The sequence below is a fragment of the Coregonus lavaretus genome (assembly GCF_964263955.1).
Source record: "Coregonus lavaretus genome assembly, chromosome: 18".
Taxonomy (NCBI): domain Eukaryota; kingdom Metazoa; phylum Chordata; class Actinopteri; order Salmoniformes; family Salmonidae; genus Coregonus; species Coregonus lavaretus.
Window position 1 is genome coordinate 17,817,184 of NC_140005.1, and position 19,447 is coordinate 17,836,630.

General features: G+C 43.9%; 1 protein-coding gene across 1 annotated transcript in view; it reads left to right on the top strand.

The window, feature by feature from the left end:
• The first annotated feature begins 490 nt into the window (after positions 1 to 490).
• LOC311145705 (serine/threonine-protein kinase D3-like) overlaps positions 491 to 19,447 on the top strand; it is a 73,286-nt gene continuing 54,329 nt past the window's right edge. The window contains exon 1 of the mRNA XM_084181968.1: positions 491 to 1,238. Within this exon, the coding sequence (XP_084038094.1) occupies positions 930 to 1,238 (309 nt within the window). The 5' untranslated portion in view covers positions 491 to 929. The remainder of the gene's footprint in view (positions 1,239 to 19,447) is intronic.

Here is a 19,447-nt window from a genome sequence, read left to right on the forward strand (position 1 = left end):
GGACATGTAGTCGTCTTCTGCCAGCAATTCAATCGTTGAGAAGCCTTGATTCCAGATGTTGGTTGTGCATGAGAATAGATAAACAGATAACATGCCGTAATGTATGGTTCTTAAACGTAATGCATTGGTTGTACTTGCGCACCTCAATTTTAAGTGTTGTTTACAATATAATCGAAGTAAAAAAATGTGGTCTACAATTATTTGATTTGTTTATTGTATGCAAACGTTAGCCCTACCATCATGTTTATTTCCCGTAAATTGAAGCTCTTATTGTTATTGCATAGCCTTAACAGCTTTGATGTCATGATTTGTTTTGCTTGGTTGTTTTGTTGAATAATGTAAAATGACGACTTTTATAGCCTACTTCTAAAAAATAAAAATAATAATAACTTCTACTTCCACAAACCCAAACATATTACATTCTACCATCAATAAATGTACTGCATCTGTTTTGTGACAGGTTTTCTGTGGTCAGGGCGGATTTCTGACTCCAGTACTGTGAGGGGACACTATTCAAGAACATGAAGTTTGGAATGGTGACCGCCTCTTGCAGTGAGAGTTGGAGAATTGATCTACCACGTCCGGATCATCCACAGTATCTCAGCAGTGCATACTGCATACATCTCTTGTCTTGGAGAGTGAGCGGAGGCCATTTAGTGCAATCATCAGGCTTTGTCTGTGAATTGATTGCAGGGTATCTGTCTGAGAAGTCAATGGGGAGGAAAGTTTGACTATTGCTATTGACTAACACTGCTCATGATACTTTGAAGACCTTGCATTTCATGTCTCCTAGAATGAGTATTCAGTGTTTCTTCAACGTAGTGTCTGTGCTTAGTGGTTCAGTGGTGCCTCATTTAACAAGGCATCACTGACAGTTCCATTACTTTACATTTTGCATCATCATCATCTCTGCCATTGGAAGAAACCCAATGTCTGCCTGCAGCAGCTCAACTCCTCCGTCCTTTCCTAAAGCCTACCTCCACTCACAACTCCCAGCTGTGCCTCCGACCCCCTCACCATCGCCGAGCCCCCCAGCACCCCTCTACAGCCGCCTGTCCAACGGGAGTCACAGGAGTCACACTCACAGTGCTCCCAGCCCCACCAACTCCCGCAGCTCTTTCCATGGGGTGTCCTTTCTCCTCCAGATCGGCCTGACCAGAGAGACGGTGAACCTGGAGAACCATGACCTGTCGCTGTCTGCTGTCAAAGACCTGGTCTGCTCTATAGTCGACCAAAAGGTAATTACACAACCCTTCCTTGTTATAACACTTGACCTATTGCAGCCAATGCATAATGACAGAGTGAAAATGTGTTGATTTATACGGATATCTATAGAATGAAATGCAATCGATAGGCCTGAGCAAGATAAAGCAAATTCACTATGAATCCTAAAAGTTTAATTGTCTTTTTATGGCTCAATTCCTAGTTTCAAGAAAGTTTAGAAAGTCTTCCATCAAGCTAAGTAAATCAATGGCATATTTCCTTAACACTGCTCTTTGGAATGTTGTTCTGTATTCTTTGCTGTGGTTGCAAGTTGAAATAACACAGTTGAAATGAACAGTGAGACAGTTATATTTCAGACAGTGTTGCCCTGAAATGCATAGCATCTGTGGTTTGCCATTTCTGTGCCTTACTCCTCTGTTTACACTTTGTTTTTGTGAAGCAGACATCTGTGTCTCGTGCACAGAATGAGTTTTAAGCACCGCAGCAGCACGCTCGGCAGCAGTGAAGCTTCTCCGGTTGCCGTGCACGATCTAGTAGCATCAGCTATTTACATTGTGGTGTACTCTCACTGGAGACACTAACACTGAACCACTCAGTGGTTTATTCCTCTCAAAGTCATCCATGATGTAACGTTCAAGCCAGGTTATTTTCCATGACAATGGTGACTCTTAGTAATGACTTTGGATAATGTTCCCTGCATAAGAAGAGACTTTGAACATATAGGCTGTATCAGCAAACAGTGGTTGCCCATGTACCACTGGCTAGAAAGAGGCAAAAGCAAGTTTGGAAAATCAAGAGTAAGCCAATGGAACCAAAAGTAGTTTGCTGACTCCATTACATTATATATATATTTTTATTAGATTGTTGGCAAGCAGACTGTCTCTGTCCAATACATGGTTTCCATCACCATGCATTGGTGTGGTTTTTAACACTTAGCAATCTAGAGATGGAGTTGGTCCATGATGGACATTCTCAGGATTGGCCACTTGGTCAAAGAGTGCATCCTTGTGTCCTCCTTGTGCTTCTTCACACATCAGTTTACAAGATCATAACATGAATGGCATTGGCTCAGAATACGGACTTCAGATTCACATTCAGATGTTCATATCCAACTGATACCATACATTAGACTGCTTATTAGATCATGAAAGGTTATATATATATTGTTCAAAAAAATTTTTAGCCTTATTTTTTTTACCCTTATTTTACTAGTAGGTAAGTTGCTGTAAATTCTCATTTACAGCAACTTCCTGGGGGAATAGTTACAGGGGATGGTTAGTCAGCTTATAAAACGTACAGTATGTTCTAAGGTCATGTACGGTATAAGTCTTACTCACTTTTTTGATATTCGTTACTCAATGACATTTTGTGCTTTTCTCTCCCCATTTTGTGCTTTTGGATTTCTATCAGATGGATGGGGTGTAGGCCCTACTGTTCTCATATGTGGATGTACTTATCACAGACACCTGTGTTAATGAAATGGCATTCACACATTCGTCTTACGCCCATAATGAAGATTACTCTATTTGTGTCCATAATTAATCGGAGTCTAAGTGAGTGAGGGATGAGATTATAGAACTCATTCCATCAGGTCTAATGGGTAAAGGTAAGGGAGGGGTGAAGTCACAGGGATCAGGTATTTTGGAGAAATGGGGGCATGAGTGTTGTAGTGAAAAGGAGGTAAAACATGATCATATTTTTCTCTGTGCATCCTGGCTGCCCACACAGTCACATTATATATATATTTTTCACTTCACACCTCCCCTTACTCATCACGTCTAGAATGCAAATACTCTGTAACCTTTTCCTCTCCAGAGATTCATTGTTCTCAGAAAGTGGAGCAGCTTTGCGCTACAGATGTAGGATCTTAATTTGATCACTCTGTTGCAGGAGAACTTTCCTGCAATGGGGGAAATGTAAAACTTGTAGTGTATTTGAGGTTTAAAAAGGCTTCTGAAGCTTGTAATTTCCAGACTTTTCCCTTATGAAAAATATATAAACTGCTGCAAAAATTTCCATTTAATTGTAATTCACATATTCATTCACATTTCCTTTTCCTGCTGTAGCAAACTGGCTCAAATTAAGATCCTTCATCTGAATTGAGCTGACACGTCCCATTCAGTACAACTGAGCTAGCTGTTCATCGCTATAAGGAACATACTGAGAACCATTCAAAAGGGCTACAATCCATATAACCACCAGTGCTAATTGTACAACAAAGTGAAAATTGAAATAATCATTCAGAATGCCTCGTTTATGTTCTTTAAGGGAATGTAGTCTACGTTCACATTCTTCCATGCCAGTGTAATGTTGTTGTTCTTTATGGGTTCTGATGATACTCACTAACTAGTTCTGGGGATTTCTGGTCTGCAGAGCAGAACATCTGATCACTGCTGATATTTGCATAGATCTTATAATGTATTGGCAAGTTTGCAAAGGTTGGTTAAAAGAGCTAAAGAATAAGGTCATAAATACGATATGAAGAAAATGCTTTTAAAAAATCAACACTTTCTGTTTGCATTAACCTTAAAGGAGTTATTACTTTTAAATATGCTACTTACATTCAAATATGCTAAATAGGCACTGTACATCTTTCTTAAAACTGCATTGTTGGTTAAGGGCTTGTAAGTAAGCATTTCACTGTAAGATCTACACCTGTTATTTTCGGCGCATGTGACAAATAAAATTTGATTTACCCATCAACAAGATGGCGCCGACAGACATGGCAGCTCTGCTTCTAGCTCCTAAGCAACTTTACAGTATATATTTTTTGTTTGTTTGTTATTTCTTACATTATTAGCCCAGAACGTTTTTTGTGTTTTTAAATGCAGCCATAAATAACTTTTGGATATCAGAGCGGTGGTAACTCCGACCAGAAATACGACTTTCCCGAATTGGATCCTTTGTTCATACCTTCCAAGGCAATTTAACTTATCCCAGAGGCTGCTCCAAGACGCCACCGGCGGACAAGAGATATTCGGAGTGGACACCATCCACCGCTTCCGAGTATATTACTTGCTAATTTTCAGTCCCTGGACAATAAAGTAGACGAGCTCAGGGCAAGGATCTCCTTCCAGAGAGACATCAGGGACTGTAACATACTCTGTTTCACGGAATCATGGCTCTCTCCGGATATACTGTCCTCGTCCATACAGCCAGCTGGGTTCTCAGTACATTGCGCAGACAGGAATAAAGAACTCTCCGGGAAGAAGAAAGGTGGAGGTGTATGTTTCATGATTAACTACTCATGGTGTGATTGTGATAATGTACTGGAACTCAAGTCGTTCGTTTTGTTCACCCAACCTAGAATACCTCACAATGAAATGCCCACCGTATTACCTCCCAAGACAATTCTCTTCGGTTATAGTCACAGCCGTGTATATTCCCCCTCAAGTCGATACCACAACGGCCCTCGAGGAACTACACTGGACTTTGTGCAAACTGGAAACCACATATCCTGAGGCCGTATTTATTGTAGCTGGGGATTTTAACAAAGCAAATCTGAGGAAAACGCTACAGAAGTTCTATCAACACATTGCCTGCAGTACTCGCACTTCAAAAACTCTCAACCATTGTTACTCTCCCTTCCGGGATGGCAACAAGGCCCTCCCCCACCCTCCCTTCAGCAAATCAGATCACGACTCCATTCTGCTCCTCCCTTCCTATAGGCAGAAACTCAAACAGAAAGTACCCGTGCTAAGATCTATTCAACGCTGAGCTGACCATTCAGAATCCATGCTTCAAGATTGCTTTGATCACATGGACTGGGATATGTTCCGGGTTGCCTCTGAGAATAACATTGACATGGTGACTGAGTTCATCAGGAAGTGTATAGGGGATATTGTTCCCACTGTGACTATTAAAACCTACTGTACCCAAACCAAAAACCGTGGATAGATGGCAGCATTCATGCAAAACTGAAAGTGCGTACCACCGCATTTAACCACGGCAAGGTGACTGGGAATATGGTTCAATACAAACAGTGAAGCTATGCTCTCGGTAAGGCAATCAAATAGGCAGAACGTCAGTACAGAGACAAAGTGGAGTCGCAATTCAACGGCTCAGACACGAGACATATGTGGCATGGACTCCAGACAATCACGGATTACAAAGGAAAAGCCAGCCATGTCGCGGACACCGACGTCTTGCTCCCAGACAAGCTAAACACCTTCTTCGCCCGCTTTGAGGATAACACAGTGTCACAGACGCGGGCCGCTCCCAAGGACTGTGGGCTCTCGTTCTCTGTGGCCTACGTGAGTAAGACATTTAAGCGCGTTAACCCTCGCAAGGCTGCCGGCCCAGACGGTATCCCTAGCCGTGTCCTCAGAGCATGCGCAGACCAGCTGGCTGGAGTGTTTAGGGACATATTCAATCTCTCCCTATCCCAGTCTGCCGTCACCACTTGCTTTAAGATGTCCACCATTGTTCCTGTACCCAAGAAAGAAAAGGTAACTGAACTAAATTACTAAATTGCCCCTTAGCACTCACTTATGTAATCATGAAGTGCTTTGAGATGCTAGTTAAGGATCATATCAACTCCACCTTACCTGACACCCTAGACCCACTTCAATTTGCATACCACCCCAATAGATCCACAGACGATGCAATCGCCATCGCACTGCACACTGCCTTATCCCATCTGGACAAAGGGAATACCAATGTAAGAATGCTTCTAATTGACTACAGCTCAGCCTTCAACACCATAGTACCCTCCAAGCTCATCATTAAGCTCGGGGCCCTGGGTCTGAACCCCGCCCTGTGCAACTGGGTCCTGGACTTCTTGACGGGCCGCCCCCCAGGTGGTGAGGGTAGAAAATAACACCTCCACTACACTGATCCTCAAGACAGGGGCCCCACAAGGGTGCGTGCTCAGCCCCCTCCTGTACTCCCTGTTCACCCATGACTGCATGGCCATGCACGCCTCCAACTCAATCATCAAGTTTGCAGACGACACAACAGTAGTAGGCCTGATTACCAACAACGATAAGAGCCTACAGCGAGGAGGTGAGGACCCTGGCAGAGTGATGCCAGGAAAAGAACATCTCCCTCAACGTCAACAAAATGAAGGAGCTGATTGTGGACTTCAGGAGACAGCAGAGGGAGCACGCCCCTATCCACATCGACGGGGCCGCAGTGGAGAAGGTGAAAAGCTTCAAGTTCCTCGGCGTACACATCACTGACAATCTGAAATGGTCCACCCACACAGACAGTGTGGTGAAGAAGGCGCAACAGGGCCTCTTCAACCTCAGGATGCTGAAGAAATTCGGCTTGGCCCCTAAGACCCTCACACACTTTTACAGATGCACCATTGAGAGCATCCTGTCGGGCTGTATCAACTTCTGGTAAGGCAACTGCACCGTCCGCAACCGCAGGGCTCTCCAGAGGGTGATGCGGTCTGCCCAACGCATCACCGGGGGCACACTGTCTGCCCTCCAGGACACCTATAGCACCCGATGTAACAGGAAGGCCAAAAAGATCATCAAGGACATCAACCACCCAAGCCACGGCCTGTTCACCCCGCTGTCATCCAGAAGGCGAGGTCAGTACAGGTGCATCAATCTGGGGCCGAGATTGCCTCCCGAGTGGCGCAGTGGTCTAAGGCACTGCATCGCAGTGCTAGCTGTGCCACTAGAGATCCTGGTTCGAGTCCAGGGTCTGTCGCAGCCGGCCGCGACCGGGAGACCCATGGGGCGGCGCACAATTGGCCCAGCGTCGTCCAGGTTAGGGGAGGGTTTGGCCGGCAGGGATGTTCTTGTTCTTGTCAGGTAAGGTGGAGTTGATATGATCCTCATTGTAGGATTTTTAATGAATTTATTTGCAAATTATAGTGGAAAATAAGTATTTGGTCACCTACAAACAAGCAAGATTTCTGGCTCTCACAGACCTGTAACTTCTTCTTTAAGAGGCTCCTCTGTCCTCCACTCGTTACCTGTATTAATGGCACCTGTTTGAACTTGTTATCAGTATAAAAGACACCTGTCCACAACCTCAAACAGTCACACTCCAAACTCCACTATAGCCAAGACCAAAGAGCTGTCAAAGGACACCAGAAACAAAATTGTAGACCTGCACCAGGCTGGGAAGACTGAATCTGCAATAGGTAAGCAGCTTGGTTTGAAGAAATCAACTGTGGGAGCAATTATTAGGAAATGGAAGACATACAAGACCACTGATAATCTCCCTTGATCTGGGGCTCCACGCAAGATCTCACCCCGTGGGGTCAAAATGATCACAAGAACGGTGAGCAAAAATCCCAGAACCACACGGGGGGACCTAGTGAATGACCTGCAGAGAGCTGGGACCAAAGTAACAAAGCCTACCATCAGTAACACTCTACGCCGCCAGGGACTCAAATCCTGCAGTGCCAGACGTGTCCCCCTGCTTAAGCCAGTACATGTCCAGGCCCGTCTGAAGTTTGCTAGAGTGCATTTGGATGATCCAGAAGAGGATTGGGAGAATGTCATATGGTCAGATGAAACCAAAATATAACTTTTTGGTAAAAACTCAACTCGTCGTGTTTGGAGGACAAAGAATGCTGAGTTGCATCCAAAGAACACCATACCTACTGAGAAGCATGGGGGTGGAAACATCATGCTTTGGGGCTGTTTTTCTGCAAAGGGACCAGGACGACTGATCCGTGTAAAGGAAAGAATGAATGGGGCCATGTATCGTGAGATGTTGAGTGAAAACCTCCTTCCATCAGCAAGGGCATTGAAGATGAAACGTGGCTGGGTCTTTCAGCATGACAATGATCCCAAAAACACCGCCCGGGCAACAAAGGAGTGGCTTCGTAAGAAGCATGTCAAGGTCCTGGAGTGGCCTAGCCAGTCTCCAGATCTCAACCCCATATAAAATCTTTGGAGGGAGTTGAAAGTCTGTGTTGCCCAGCGACAGCCCCAAAACATCACTGCTCTAGAGGAGATCTGCATGGAGGAATGGGCCAAAATACCAGCAACAGTGTGTGAAAACCTTGTGAAGACTTACAGAAAACGTTTGACCTGTGTCATTGCCAACAAAGGGTATATAACAAAGTATTGAGAAACTTTTGTTATTGACCAAATACTTATTTTCCACCATAATTTGCAAATAAATTCATTAAAAATCCTACAATGTGATTTTCTGGAATTTTTTTCTCATTTTGTCTGTCATAGTTGACGTGTACCTATGATGAAAATTACAGGCCTCTCTCATCTTTTTAAGTGGGAGAACTTGCACAATTGGTGGCTGACTAAATACTTTTTTTCCCCACTGTATAATATTCTATCCTACGTATCCTACAGATTACTAAATATTTTATCCACATACTGTCCGTAATGTCTATACATCCCATCACATATATACTGTATATATGGTCACTTTATACTTAAATAAATAAGGTATTTCTGTTTTTTTTTTGTAATACATGTTTTTGCTTTGTCATTATGGGGGGTATTGTGTGTAGATTGATGAGGAAAAATGTAATTTAATACATTTTAGCATAAGGCTGTAACGTAACAAAATGTGGGAAAAGTGAAGGGGCCTGAATACTTTTCGAATGCACTATATATATATATATATATATATATATATATGTTGAAGAACCTTTGGCAGCGATTACAGCCTTGAGTCTTCTTGGGTATGACGCTACAAGCTTGGCACACCTGTATTTGGGGAGTTTCTCCCATTTTTCTCTGCATATTCTCTCAAGCTCTGTTAGGTTGGATGGGGAGCGTTGCTGCGCAGCTATTTTCAGGTCTCTCCAGAGGTGTTCGATCAGGTTCAAGTCTGGGCTCTGGCTGGGTCACTCAAGGACATTCAGAGACTTGTCCCGAAGCCACTCCTGCGTTGTCTTGGATGTGTGTTTAGGGTCGTTGTCGTGTTGGAAGGTGAACCTTCGCCCCAGTCTGAAGTCCTGAGCGCTCTGGAGCAGGTTTTCATCAAGGATCTCTCTGTACTTTGCTCCGTTCATCTTGGCCTCGATCCTGACTCCCAGTCCCTGCCGCTGAAAAACATCCCCACAGCATGATGCTGCCACCACCATGCTTCACTGTAGGGATGGTGCCAGGTTTCATCCAGACATGACGCTTGGCATTCAGGCCAAAGAGTTCAATCTTGGTTTCATCAGACCAGAGAATCTTGTTTCTTATGGTCTGAGAGTCCTTTAGGTGCCTTTCAATTTAGGATAGCCAGTGGGACAACCACCACTGGGGGAGGGGGACATTGCTTGTCCTAAAATATATATATTTCTTAATTCCATTCTTTTAATTTCAGATTTGTGTGTATTTGTTTTGAATTGTTAGATATTACTGACTGTTGGAGCTTGGAACAGAAGCATTTCGCTACACCCGCAATAACATCTGCTAAATATGTGTATGCGACCAATAACATTTAATTTGATTTACTGTATAACAAATTATTCAATTGTTATTCACTCCGCAATGTTTTTCCTTACCCACCCTGTAATACAACTGAAGTATGTATGATGATTGTTGGCCTTTTATTAAGGCAGTAGCTCACTCTGCCTCTAGCTTTTCCAGCTTACGAATCTGACCCCACCTGTGTCATTCTATAATCTTTCCAGTCAGTAGAAGAGAACCCGATATAATCCATACTTTCAACCGTACCGACGGTCTGAAATGTAAGAAGTAGAACCCAGGGTTTCAGTGTCACCGGGGAGCGGACAGGGAACGTGTTTTATGTTCTAATATCTCAGTAGATAGAGTCTGGACAGAACTGTGCCCCCGTGTGCTATAATTTCCCCCACTGAGGGACGGTTTAATGGGTAAGTGATTCACCAGTCAGTCACTGAGCCAGGCAACAAACATGGAGCAACATCAGTCAGGAGTATACGCTGTTGGAGCAGTTGCTTCCCTTCAAATGTTTTAAAACAGATTAGTATTACATTTGAATTTGCTTTGTCCTTGGCCTAGTCCTAGTTTGACAGTGTCGTTGCTCTCCCTTGTTTCCACTGAATACGCACATTGACTTACATTGTTAACTTTACAGATGCTTCCCTGTGGTATTTCACTGTGTATAACTAGCATTGACATTTTATCTCTTGGCTAAACCCTCATTTTGAATCAGACTAGGTAGAGTATGCAATCAGCTATAATAACTGTGTATTCTATGGACTCCATGCAGCTCATTCATCATCCAACTGACTGCCAAACCACTGGGCCCCCATGGGATGTGCAATGAAGTTGCCTTTATTCACTGATCCAAGGTCTGTTTTGGCTCTCTATGGTTAAGATATGTAACCGACCGTTAAGGGAACTTTTACAATACCTCGTAACGATTAAGATTGAACTTGGGATAACCTGATCCTAGATCTGATCGTAGATTATAACTTCTTCCTGAAGCCCTCCGCGTAGCTCTAGCCCTCTGCTCCACTTCAGTCAATGAGACGATGGGGGTGCTGACCCTTTGAGAGTATCATCAGTTGGCGTGAGAGCACCACCCCTCACCCACTCAGACCAGGCTCCTCTGGGACTGTGAGGAGACACAGCAGAGGGAGTGAGTGACGTGACCCACACTGAGGGGCACCAGGAGGCCCAGGCTCTCTATCTGTGGCTGCCTGTCACCAGACTCTGGGTCTGTCTCCCTGGCCTTGGCTATTTGGTTGGGATCTCTGGGGGGGATAAATGGGGGGATAAACAGCAATAGCGTCCGCTTGTGGAGCTGCTTCCTGTTTGGTGTCGCCCAAATCCTCTCGTGCAGCCAGTGAGGGAGCAATCACAGAACAAAGGTTCACGACTCCATGAGAATGACTTGTCTCCAGCAGCCTGCCAGCCCAGCCAACCAGCATTCCTCCGCCTCCCATTCAGGCATACTTGGAGGATGATGCGATGTAGTTGGGATAGGGTGCCATAAAATTAAAATACTTTCAACTATAACACTGGGTTTTTGTATCACTTCTGCCAAATTGTAGAGGATTGTGTAATGGTTATGGCATGCTCGACATAGCTTAATATCCTATGTTTATGGCGCGCTTGACATGCCTTTATATCCTATAACTGCAGGATTAAATAACAGGTGGGGATGTTTGGAGGCAAAGGTTGGGAAACATAGCCTCGTCAGTTGAAACGTTGAAAGTGTTGGATGTAAAATGGAGGGTTTACAGTGTACCTTGGCCTTCAAGTTATCGGTCCTCTCTAACTGTCAGAGGGGATGATAAACCTTGCAAAGAGGAAGGACATTTTAAGTCCTTTTGGCATAGGCAATGGAAAAAAATACAACTTTTCCTCAAAAGGCAGTTTTATGAACATTTCTACCTTACCCCTTGTCCCTAGGATATTCCTGCTCTGTTCTGAACATATTCGCTGCAGCTGGAAATACTGTACTGTGAAATGTTGCTGTCTCACACAGTACACACTTGCTTTCCTACTGGCTTGTTAGTGCAGTAGAGTAACTCCAAGTTTCTGGTTGAGAGTAGGACAGCTGCTTGTGTAATTAGCTGAACAAAGGTCTTTAGAGAAGCAAACACTCCATGGTTCAAGTTGGACAACATAAAACAGTATAGTGAAAACAGCAGGATTTGGGTAATATTGAACCTTTGAGTAATATCAAGCCACTCTCGATACAGTTTGCGGTAAAAAAACAACAACCAGACAACAACACAATAACCGATGATAATCAAGGGATTTACACATCCTTGATGTATGGAACAGTACACACAGCCAATGGTTGTAGTTTGATTTGCCATGTACAACATTTGTTTGAGATGAGTTACACTGAACAAAAATATAAAAGCAACATGCAACAATTTCAAAGATTTTACTGAATTACAGTTCATATATGGAAATCAGTCAATTGAAATAAATTCATTAGGCCCTAATCTATGGATTTCACATGACTGGGAATACAGATATGCATCTGTTGGTCACAGATACCTTTAAAAAATGGTAGGGGCGTGGATCAGAAAACCAGTCTGTACCTGGTGACCATTATTTGCCTCATGCAGCGCGACACATCTCCTTTGCATAGAGTTGATCAGGCTGTTGATTGTGGCCTGTGGATTGTTGTCCCACTCCTCTTCAATGGCTGTGCGAAGTTGCTGGATATTGGCGGGAACTGGAAAATGCTGTCGTACACATCGATCATGAGCATCCCAAACATGCTCAATGGGTGACATGTCTGGTGAGTATGCAGGCCATGGAAGAACTGGGACATTTTCAGCTTCCAGGAAGTGTACAGATCCTTGTGACATGGGGCCGTGCATTATCATGCTGAAAGATGAGGTGATGGTGGCGGATGAATGGCACGACAATGGGCCTCAGGATCTCGTCACAGTATCTCTGTGCATTCAAATTGCCATCGATAAAAAGCAATTGTGTTCGTTGTCCGTAGCTTATGCCTGCCCATACCATAACCCCACCGCCACCATGGGGCACTCTGTTCACAACGTTGACATCAGCAAACTGCTTGTCCACACGACGCCATACACGCTGTCTGCCATCTGCCCGGTACAGTTGAAACCCGGGATTCATCCGTGAAGAGCACACTTCTCCAGCGTGCCAGTGGCCATCGAAGGTGAGCATTTTCCCACTGAAGTTGGTTACGACGCCAAACTGCAGTCAGCTCAAGACCCTGGTGAGGATGAAGAACACGCAGATAACATTCCCTGAGACGGTTTCTGACAGTTTGAGCAGAAATTCTTCGGTGGTGCAAACCCACAGCTTCATCAGCTGTCCGGGTGGCTTGTCTCAGACGATCCCGCAGGTGAAGATGCCGGATGTGGAGGTCCTGGGCTGGCGTGGTTACACGTGGTCTGCGGCTTATGATTAAATTATCTGGCAACAACTCTGGTGGACATTCCTGCTGTCAGCATGCCAATTGCACGCTCCCTCAAAACTTGAGACATCTGTGGCATTGTGCTGTGTGACAAAACTGCAGATTTTAGAGTGGCCTTTTATTATCCCCAGCACAAGGTGCACCTGTGTAATGATCATGCTGTTTAATCAGCTTCTTGATATGCCACACCTGTCAGGTGGATGGATTATCTTGGAAAATGAGAAATGTTATTCTATAGCTAAGCTAACACCTATACTACCGGTCAAAAGTTTTAGAACACCTACTCATTCAAGCGTTTTTCTTAATTTTTACTATTTTCTACATTGTAGAATAATAGTGAAGACATCAAAACTATGAAATAACACATGGAATCATGTAGTAACCAAAAAAGTGTTAAATAAATCAAGATATATTTTCTTCAAATTGCCACCCTTTGTCTTGATGACAGCTTTGCACACTCTTGGCATTCTCTCAACCAGTTTCATGAGGTAGTCACCTGGAATGCATTTCAATTAACAGGTTTGCCTTCTTAAAAGTTAATTTGTGGAATTTCTTTCCTTCTTAATGTGTTTGAGCCAATCAGTTGTGTTGTGACAAGGTAGGGGGGTATACAGAAGAGAGCCCTATTTGGTAAAAGACCAAGTCCATATCATGGCAAGAACAGCTCAAATAAGCAAAGAGAAACAACAGTCTATCATTACTTTAAGACATGAAGGTCAATCAATACGGAACATTTCAAGAACTTTGAAAGTTTCTTCAAGTGCAGTCGCAAAAACCATCAAGTGCTATGATGAAACTGGCTCTCATGAGGACCGCCACAGGAATGGAAGACCCAGAGTTACCTCTGCTGCAGAGGATAAGTTCATTAGAGTTACCAGCCTCAGAAACTGCAGCCCAAATAAATGCTTCACAGAGTTCAAGTAACAGACACATCTCAACATCAACTGTTCAGAGGGGACTGTGTGAATCAGGCCTTCAAGGTCGAATTGGTGCAAAGAAACCACTACTAAAGGACACCAATAATAAGAAGAGACTTGCTTGGACCAAGAAACACGAGAAATGGACATTAGACCAGTGGAAATGTGTCCTTTGGTCTGGAGTCCAAATTTGAGATTTTTGGTTCCAACCGCTGTGTCTTTGTGAGACACGGTGTGGGTGAACGGATGATCTCTGCATGTGGATTTCCCACCGTAAAGCATGGAGGCGGAGGTGTTATGGTGTGGGGGTGCTTTGCTGGTGAGACTGTCTGTGATTTATTTAGAATTCAAGGCACACTTAACCAGCATGGCTCCCACAGCATTCTGCAGCGATACGCTATCCCATTTGGTTTGGGTTTATTGGGACTATCATTTGTTTTTCAACAGGACAATGACCCAACACACCTCCAGGCTGTGTAAGGGCTATTTTACCAAGAAGGAGAGTGATGAAGTCCTGCATCAGATGACCTGGCCTCCACAATCCCCCGACCTCAACCAAATTGAGATGGTTTGGGATGAGTCGGATCACAGAGTGAAGGAAAAGCAGCCAACTAGTGCTCAGCATATGTGGGAACTCCTTCAAGACTGTTGGCAAAGCATTCCAGGTGAAGCTGGTTGAGGGAATGCCAAGAGTGTGCAAAGCTGTCATCAAGGCAAAGGGTGGCTATTTGAAGAATCTCAAATATAAAATATATTTTGATTTGTTTAACACTTTTTTGGTTGCTACATGATTCCATATGTGTCATTTCATAGTTTTGATGTCTTCACTATTATTCTACAATGTAGAAAATTGTAAAAATAAAGGAAAACCCTTGAATGATTAGGTGTTCTAAAACATTTGACCAGTAGTGTATATTGACCACATGTTCGATTAAGGATTAAAGGATTTGTCCGAGCGTCAGGAGCAGAACTGCTTTCTGCTTAGTAACACAGTTTCTCTGCTTTATCATTTTCCTTTAATGGTCATGTGGAGGAGAAATGTCAACATGGTCAATTGTTGCCAAGGTAATAGAGGCCTGTGTAAATCCCAGAGTGTGAGAGAGAGAGGGAGAGACACAGGTGAACACAGAACACGGGTAAAAGAAAAGGGGTAAAAGAGAAAGAGAGAGAGAGTGCAGATGGAAACTGGAGAGTGCTCCTCTCCCAATGGCCAAAACTAACTGGAACTCACAGGAAATAAATCACATCCACCCCCTCCTCCTCCCCAACCCCCTCTTTCCCCCCATCCCCTCCCCATAGTCCTGAACTGCTCAGCCCAGCTCTGCTCAGCACACATCTGCATGTTCCTATGGAACAACCATATTTCACTCTGAGGATGGTTGGGCTCAGCTCTGGGCTCAGCTATGTGTTATATACATGGGGCAAGCCACTTCCTGGAAAGCACATTCGGCAGCTTCTCAGAAAAAAAAATCACATTTGAGTCAACGTTCACATTTGAGTCAACCTGTCAGTGTTGTAAGTTATGGGAATTGCTTCTGAATGGAGACTGTTATAAGATTTTAGGGTTCATTTTTTCAGCTTAAATGTTTTTATTCGAGTTCATGTGCAGGCTTAATGTCATATTTCAATTAAAAATATTTTTAGGCTAGTGCAGACTAAATTATGGTTATATATGAATGCTGCAACTGAGGGATACCTGTATCACCATAAGCCTTCACTTATGTCTGGGAAAAACCATGTTGTACAAGCAATCTATCAATTTGTCCAGTCCTGAGCCATTTGCAAAAGAAGAGAGGGAGGGAGAAAAAACCCTCTATAGTTATGTGAACTGAGTAATGTCTCCCATCTGCAGTTCATATTTCTCAAGTCTCCATCTCCCCAAATGCAGAGTGGCATGGCAGAGCAGAACACTCATAGAATGACAGACTGGGGCAGTGTGACTGGTGAAGAGAGGTCCTCCCTTGGGAGAGGGGGGTGAGGGGGAGGACGGCTAGGCGTCAGGCCTGCATTGGTGCCTGGTTTGTGGCCGGCTATATGCCTACTGGTGCCCTGCTGTGTGGTAGGAGCCAGACCCAGCAATGGAATTCACCACCACCCTGTGGTTGGTTTGTCTCTGCACTGGCACCGTCTGTGGACGTGTGGGACAGATGTCCCTCACCATCCTCTATGACTGTACTCTGCTCCAGTCCCCAAAGTAGGGGTTCAAACTGTGATTATAATAAATACGCATTTGTGTATAGATTTTTTTTAAGCACATACTATACAGCAAGGTTATTATAGTTTTGTGTTTTTCTATTCGTTTTTATTTCTATTCGTTTTTACATTTTTACTTAGTTTCAGTTAGTTTTCCAGACCTGATTTGCTAGTTTTTGTATTTATTTGAAGTTGTATCCATTTAAAAAACGTTTTTTAAAATTGAAAACCCCATTCGATTTTTGCTCAATGTTTAGAAAAAAGAATAGAACTGAACTTAATTCATAATAGTTTTTATTTTATTTTATTTAGTTTTGGAGTCAAAGATAGTTTCAGTAGAGTTTTAGTTTTTCAAACAGTTTTGTTAATTATTTTATTTCAGTTTACAAAAAAAAAAAATCATGATTAGTTTTCATTTTAGTTTCAGTTTTAGTTTACTATAATAACCTTGCTGTACAGTAATCAACCTCAAACTACTTTATATTTATAATTGTGCTGATCTGTCTCTTTAGTACAGCCTATGTGAAATTATTTGGGACAGATATAGAATGAGAAATTAAAGTAACGTCCCCTCATAAATCTTATACCGGTGTACAGTATATTCCTGTTTATAGAAGGATGTCACATTTCCCTCATTGATTTGTCTGACGGCTTCTCACTCACTCTTGGAGTTACAGTATACTTCCCCCTCTGCACAGACAGGCATTCCACGTTGTCTGCACTCTCTAGCCTGGCCGCCTCGGCAGCACACTTAATGGATTAAAGCCATCACCAATGCTGAGGGCACTTGCATGCTGGCCCAGTGTCAAGTTCACTCCTTTTCATGTCCACAGACTGAAAGAGAGAGGAGTCAGGAGTCTGGCCTGGCCCTAGGTTGGTTAATTTATCGTGTCTCTTTACAGTTAAACCATAATGCCATTACTGGTCTCGGCAGAAGAATGGAGGTCAGTGTCCACAGATGTAATGGAGACATAGTAACAATGGGGGAACTGTTAGTGCTCAAAAACAGTATCATCGATCACCGAGGTGGTGGGGGGCAGGTTGAAAACGCTGCATTCTGAGGTGTTTTCGCAACACTGTTTTTCTTTCCTGTTTGTCAGCTCACTGAGTGATCTACCAGGCTGATAACAAGGTGGCAGAGGAAATGCAACAGGGCCTCGATAACAAGCAGCAAGAAACCCATAACCTATTGAGAACATAAAGGACATGTATGACACTTTAATGGTGACATTGAGCAACAATTGATCTGATCTCACAGTGGTTTAAAAAGCAAATGAAACCCCCCCAAAAATGTCTTTCAACATCTCTGATCCCATGTGTGTTTAACTTATGTTGTGTTTACGTTTGTCTCGACCACAAGTGATTTAGCCAGTCAGTCAGTTGGCTTGATGTCTGTCACCATGTCTGTCACCAAGTCTCCCCAGCCTGTATGCTCTTAACTAAAGTCCCTCTCCAGAGCCCCTCCCTGTTTCCACAGCAGGCTCTGTTTTCTCCTGCTTCTCAATCAGCTGCCTGCGGTTAGTGGAAGAGTACAGTGTGTTCAGCTGGCTGCGGTTAGTGGAAGAGTACAGTGTGTTCAGCTGCCTGCGGTTAGTGGAAGAGTACAGTGTGTTCAGCTGCCTGCGGTTAGTGGAAGAGTACAGTGTGTTCAGCTGCCTGCGGTTAATGGAAGAGTACAGTGTGTTCAGCTGCCTGCGGTTAGTGGAAGAGTACAGTGTGTTCAGCTGCCTGCGGTTAGTGGAAGAGTACAGTGTGTTCAGCTGCCTGCGGTTAGTGGAAGAGTACAGTGTGTTCAGCTGCCTGCGGTTAGTGGAAGAGTACAGTGTGTTCAGCTGCCTGCGGTTAGTGGAAGAGTACAGTGTGTTCAGCTGCCTGCGGTTAGTGGAAGAGTACAGTGTGTTCAGCTGCCTGCGGTTAGTGGAAGAGTACAGTGTGTTCAGTGGCTTATTTAGTTGTCTGTGTGGCTCTGGCTCTGTCCAAATGGATTCTCTGTCCACTGCAGTTGCTTTTATTCCTGTCTGTCTCTGTGTGTGTGTTTTTAAATGGCCAAGCAACTGTCTCTGAGTGAAAGTGATCATAAGCAAAATAGATTTTTACAAAATGTTGACCTCATTTTACCCACAATGTCTGCATTTATTCTGTGTTTTGTTTAGACTTTTTTTTAGCATTTAAACTGATAAGCAGTGAAGATTGTCAGGAATAACCTTTTGATATGGAGTCATGGTCACCTCGTCTCCTGTCAAACCCTATGGTTCTTTATGCTAACAGAGCACAGAGATAAGCTATGGATCTCCATCAATATCATTTTGCCTAAAGCAAAATCTTCATATGATTATTTACACTGTGTTCAGAATCAGATCCATCTGGCCGGCACTAGTCCCCTGTCATCCCCAGACAGAGAGGAGAGAGTGTTCATAGTATATCTTCAAGGCGCACTGGGCTGCAGAAGCATCACCATGGGCCCATAACTCAGAGCTCAGGGCCTAGCAGAGCTGCTTAGATCACACTGCTCTCTTCCTCTCTTCCTGAGAGGGCTCAGATCCTGTGACTCAGCCTTCCTCCTCTCCTCTCCTCCTCCCAGCCCCCGGACACACTCACTCTCTCGCTCATACACTCACGAGACGACCAGGGGAACGGAGCCAGTCTCTCTCTGTCATCTGTAAAGAATGGACCGGAGCTCTCAGCTCTCAGACAGCTCTCGTTAAGGAGCTGGCCACCAAGTAGTGACTATCTCCTCTCCACTGAGGACTGGACTGGAGCACTTGTTGCACTTGAGGCAACATAGGAGTAGTGTTGAGTAGTTTTGAGTATAAATCCACACAATACTGAAAGGGCAGTAATAGAGCACAATGTAGGCTAAAGGTCCATGGGTTTTAGTTTGAAGAGTCTCAAATTAAAGCAGTAAGACCGCCGTGAACAGGAAGAGAGGAGTATCATTATCACAAATGTAAATTAAGTAATGGGAGTAGCTCCTACGGTTTGTCCTGCTAGTGGAAGCAGGTCCATGCTGACAGGTGTATGGGCTCTCTTCATGACAGCACTGCTCTGGGATTCTTGAGAGAGGCCTAGACCTAAGCTCCCTGGTTTGCACTGTGAGTTCATCTTGTCAGCACTTGGTATCTCAATATGTACAGGGCTCTCGAGGTAAGGGCGCCACACCAGCACTGAATTAGTTACATATGAAGGTTTGGCATGTTTTCAAGCTCTGTTTTTCTCATCTCACAGAGTGGGCTGAACCAATAAGGTTGTGGTGTTCACACTTTTCTTGAAACATGGTGAACATTTGCAGAAGAAGGAGCTAGTGCAGTATAGCACTCTGAAAAGTTGCTCAGACAATAAGTTAC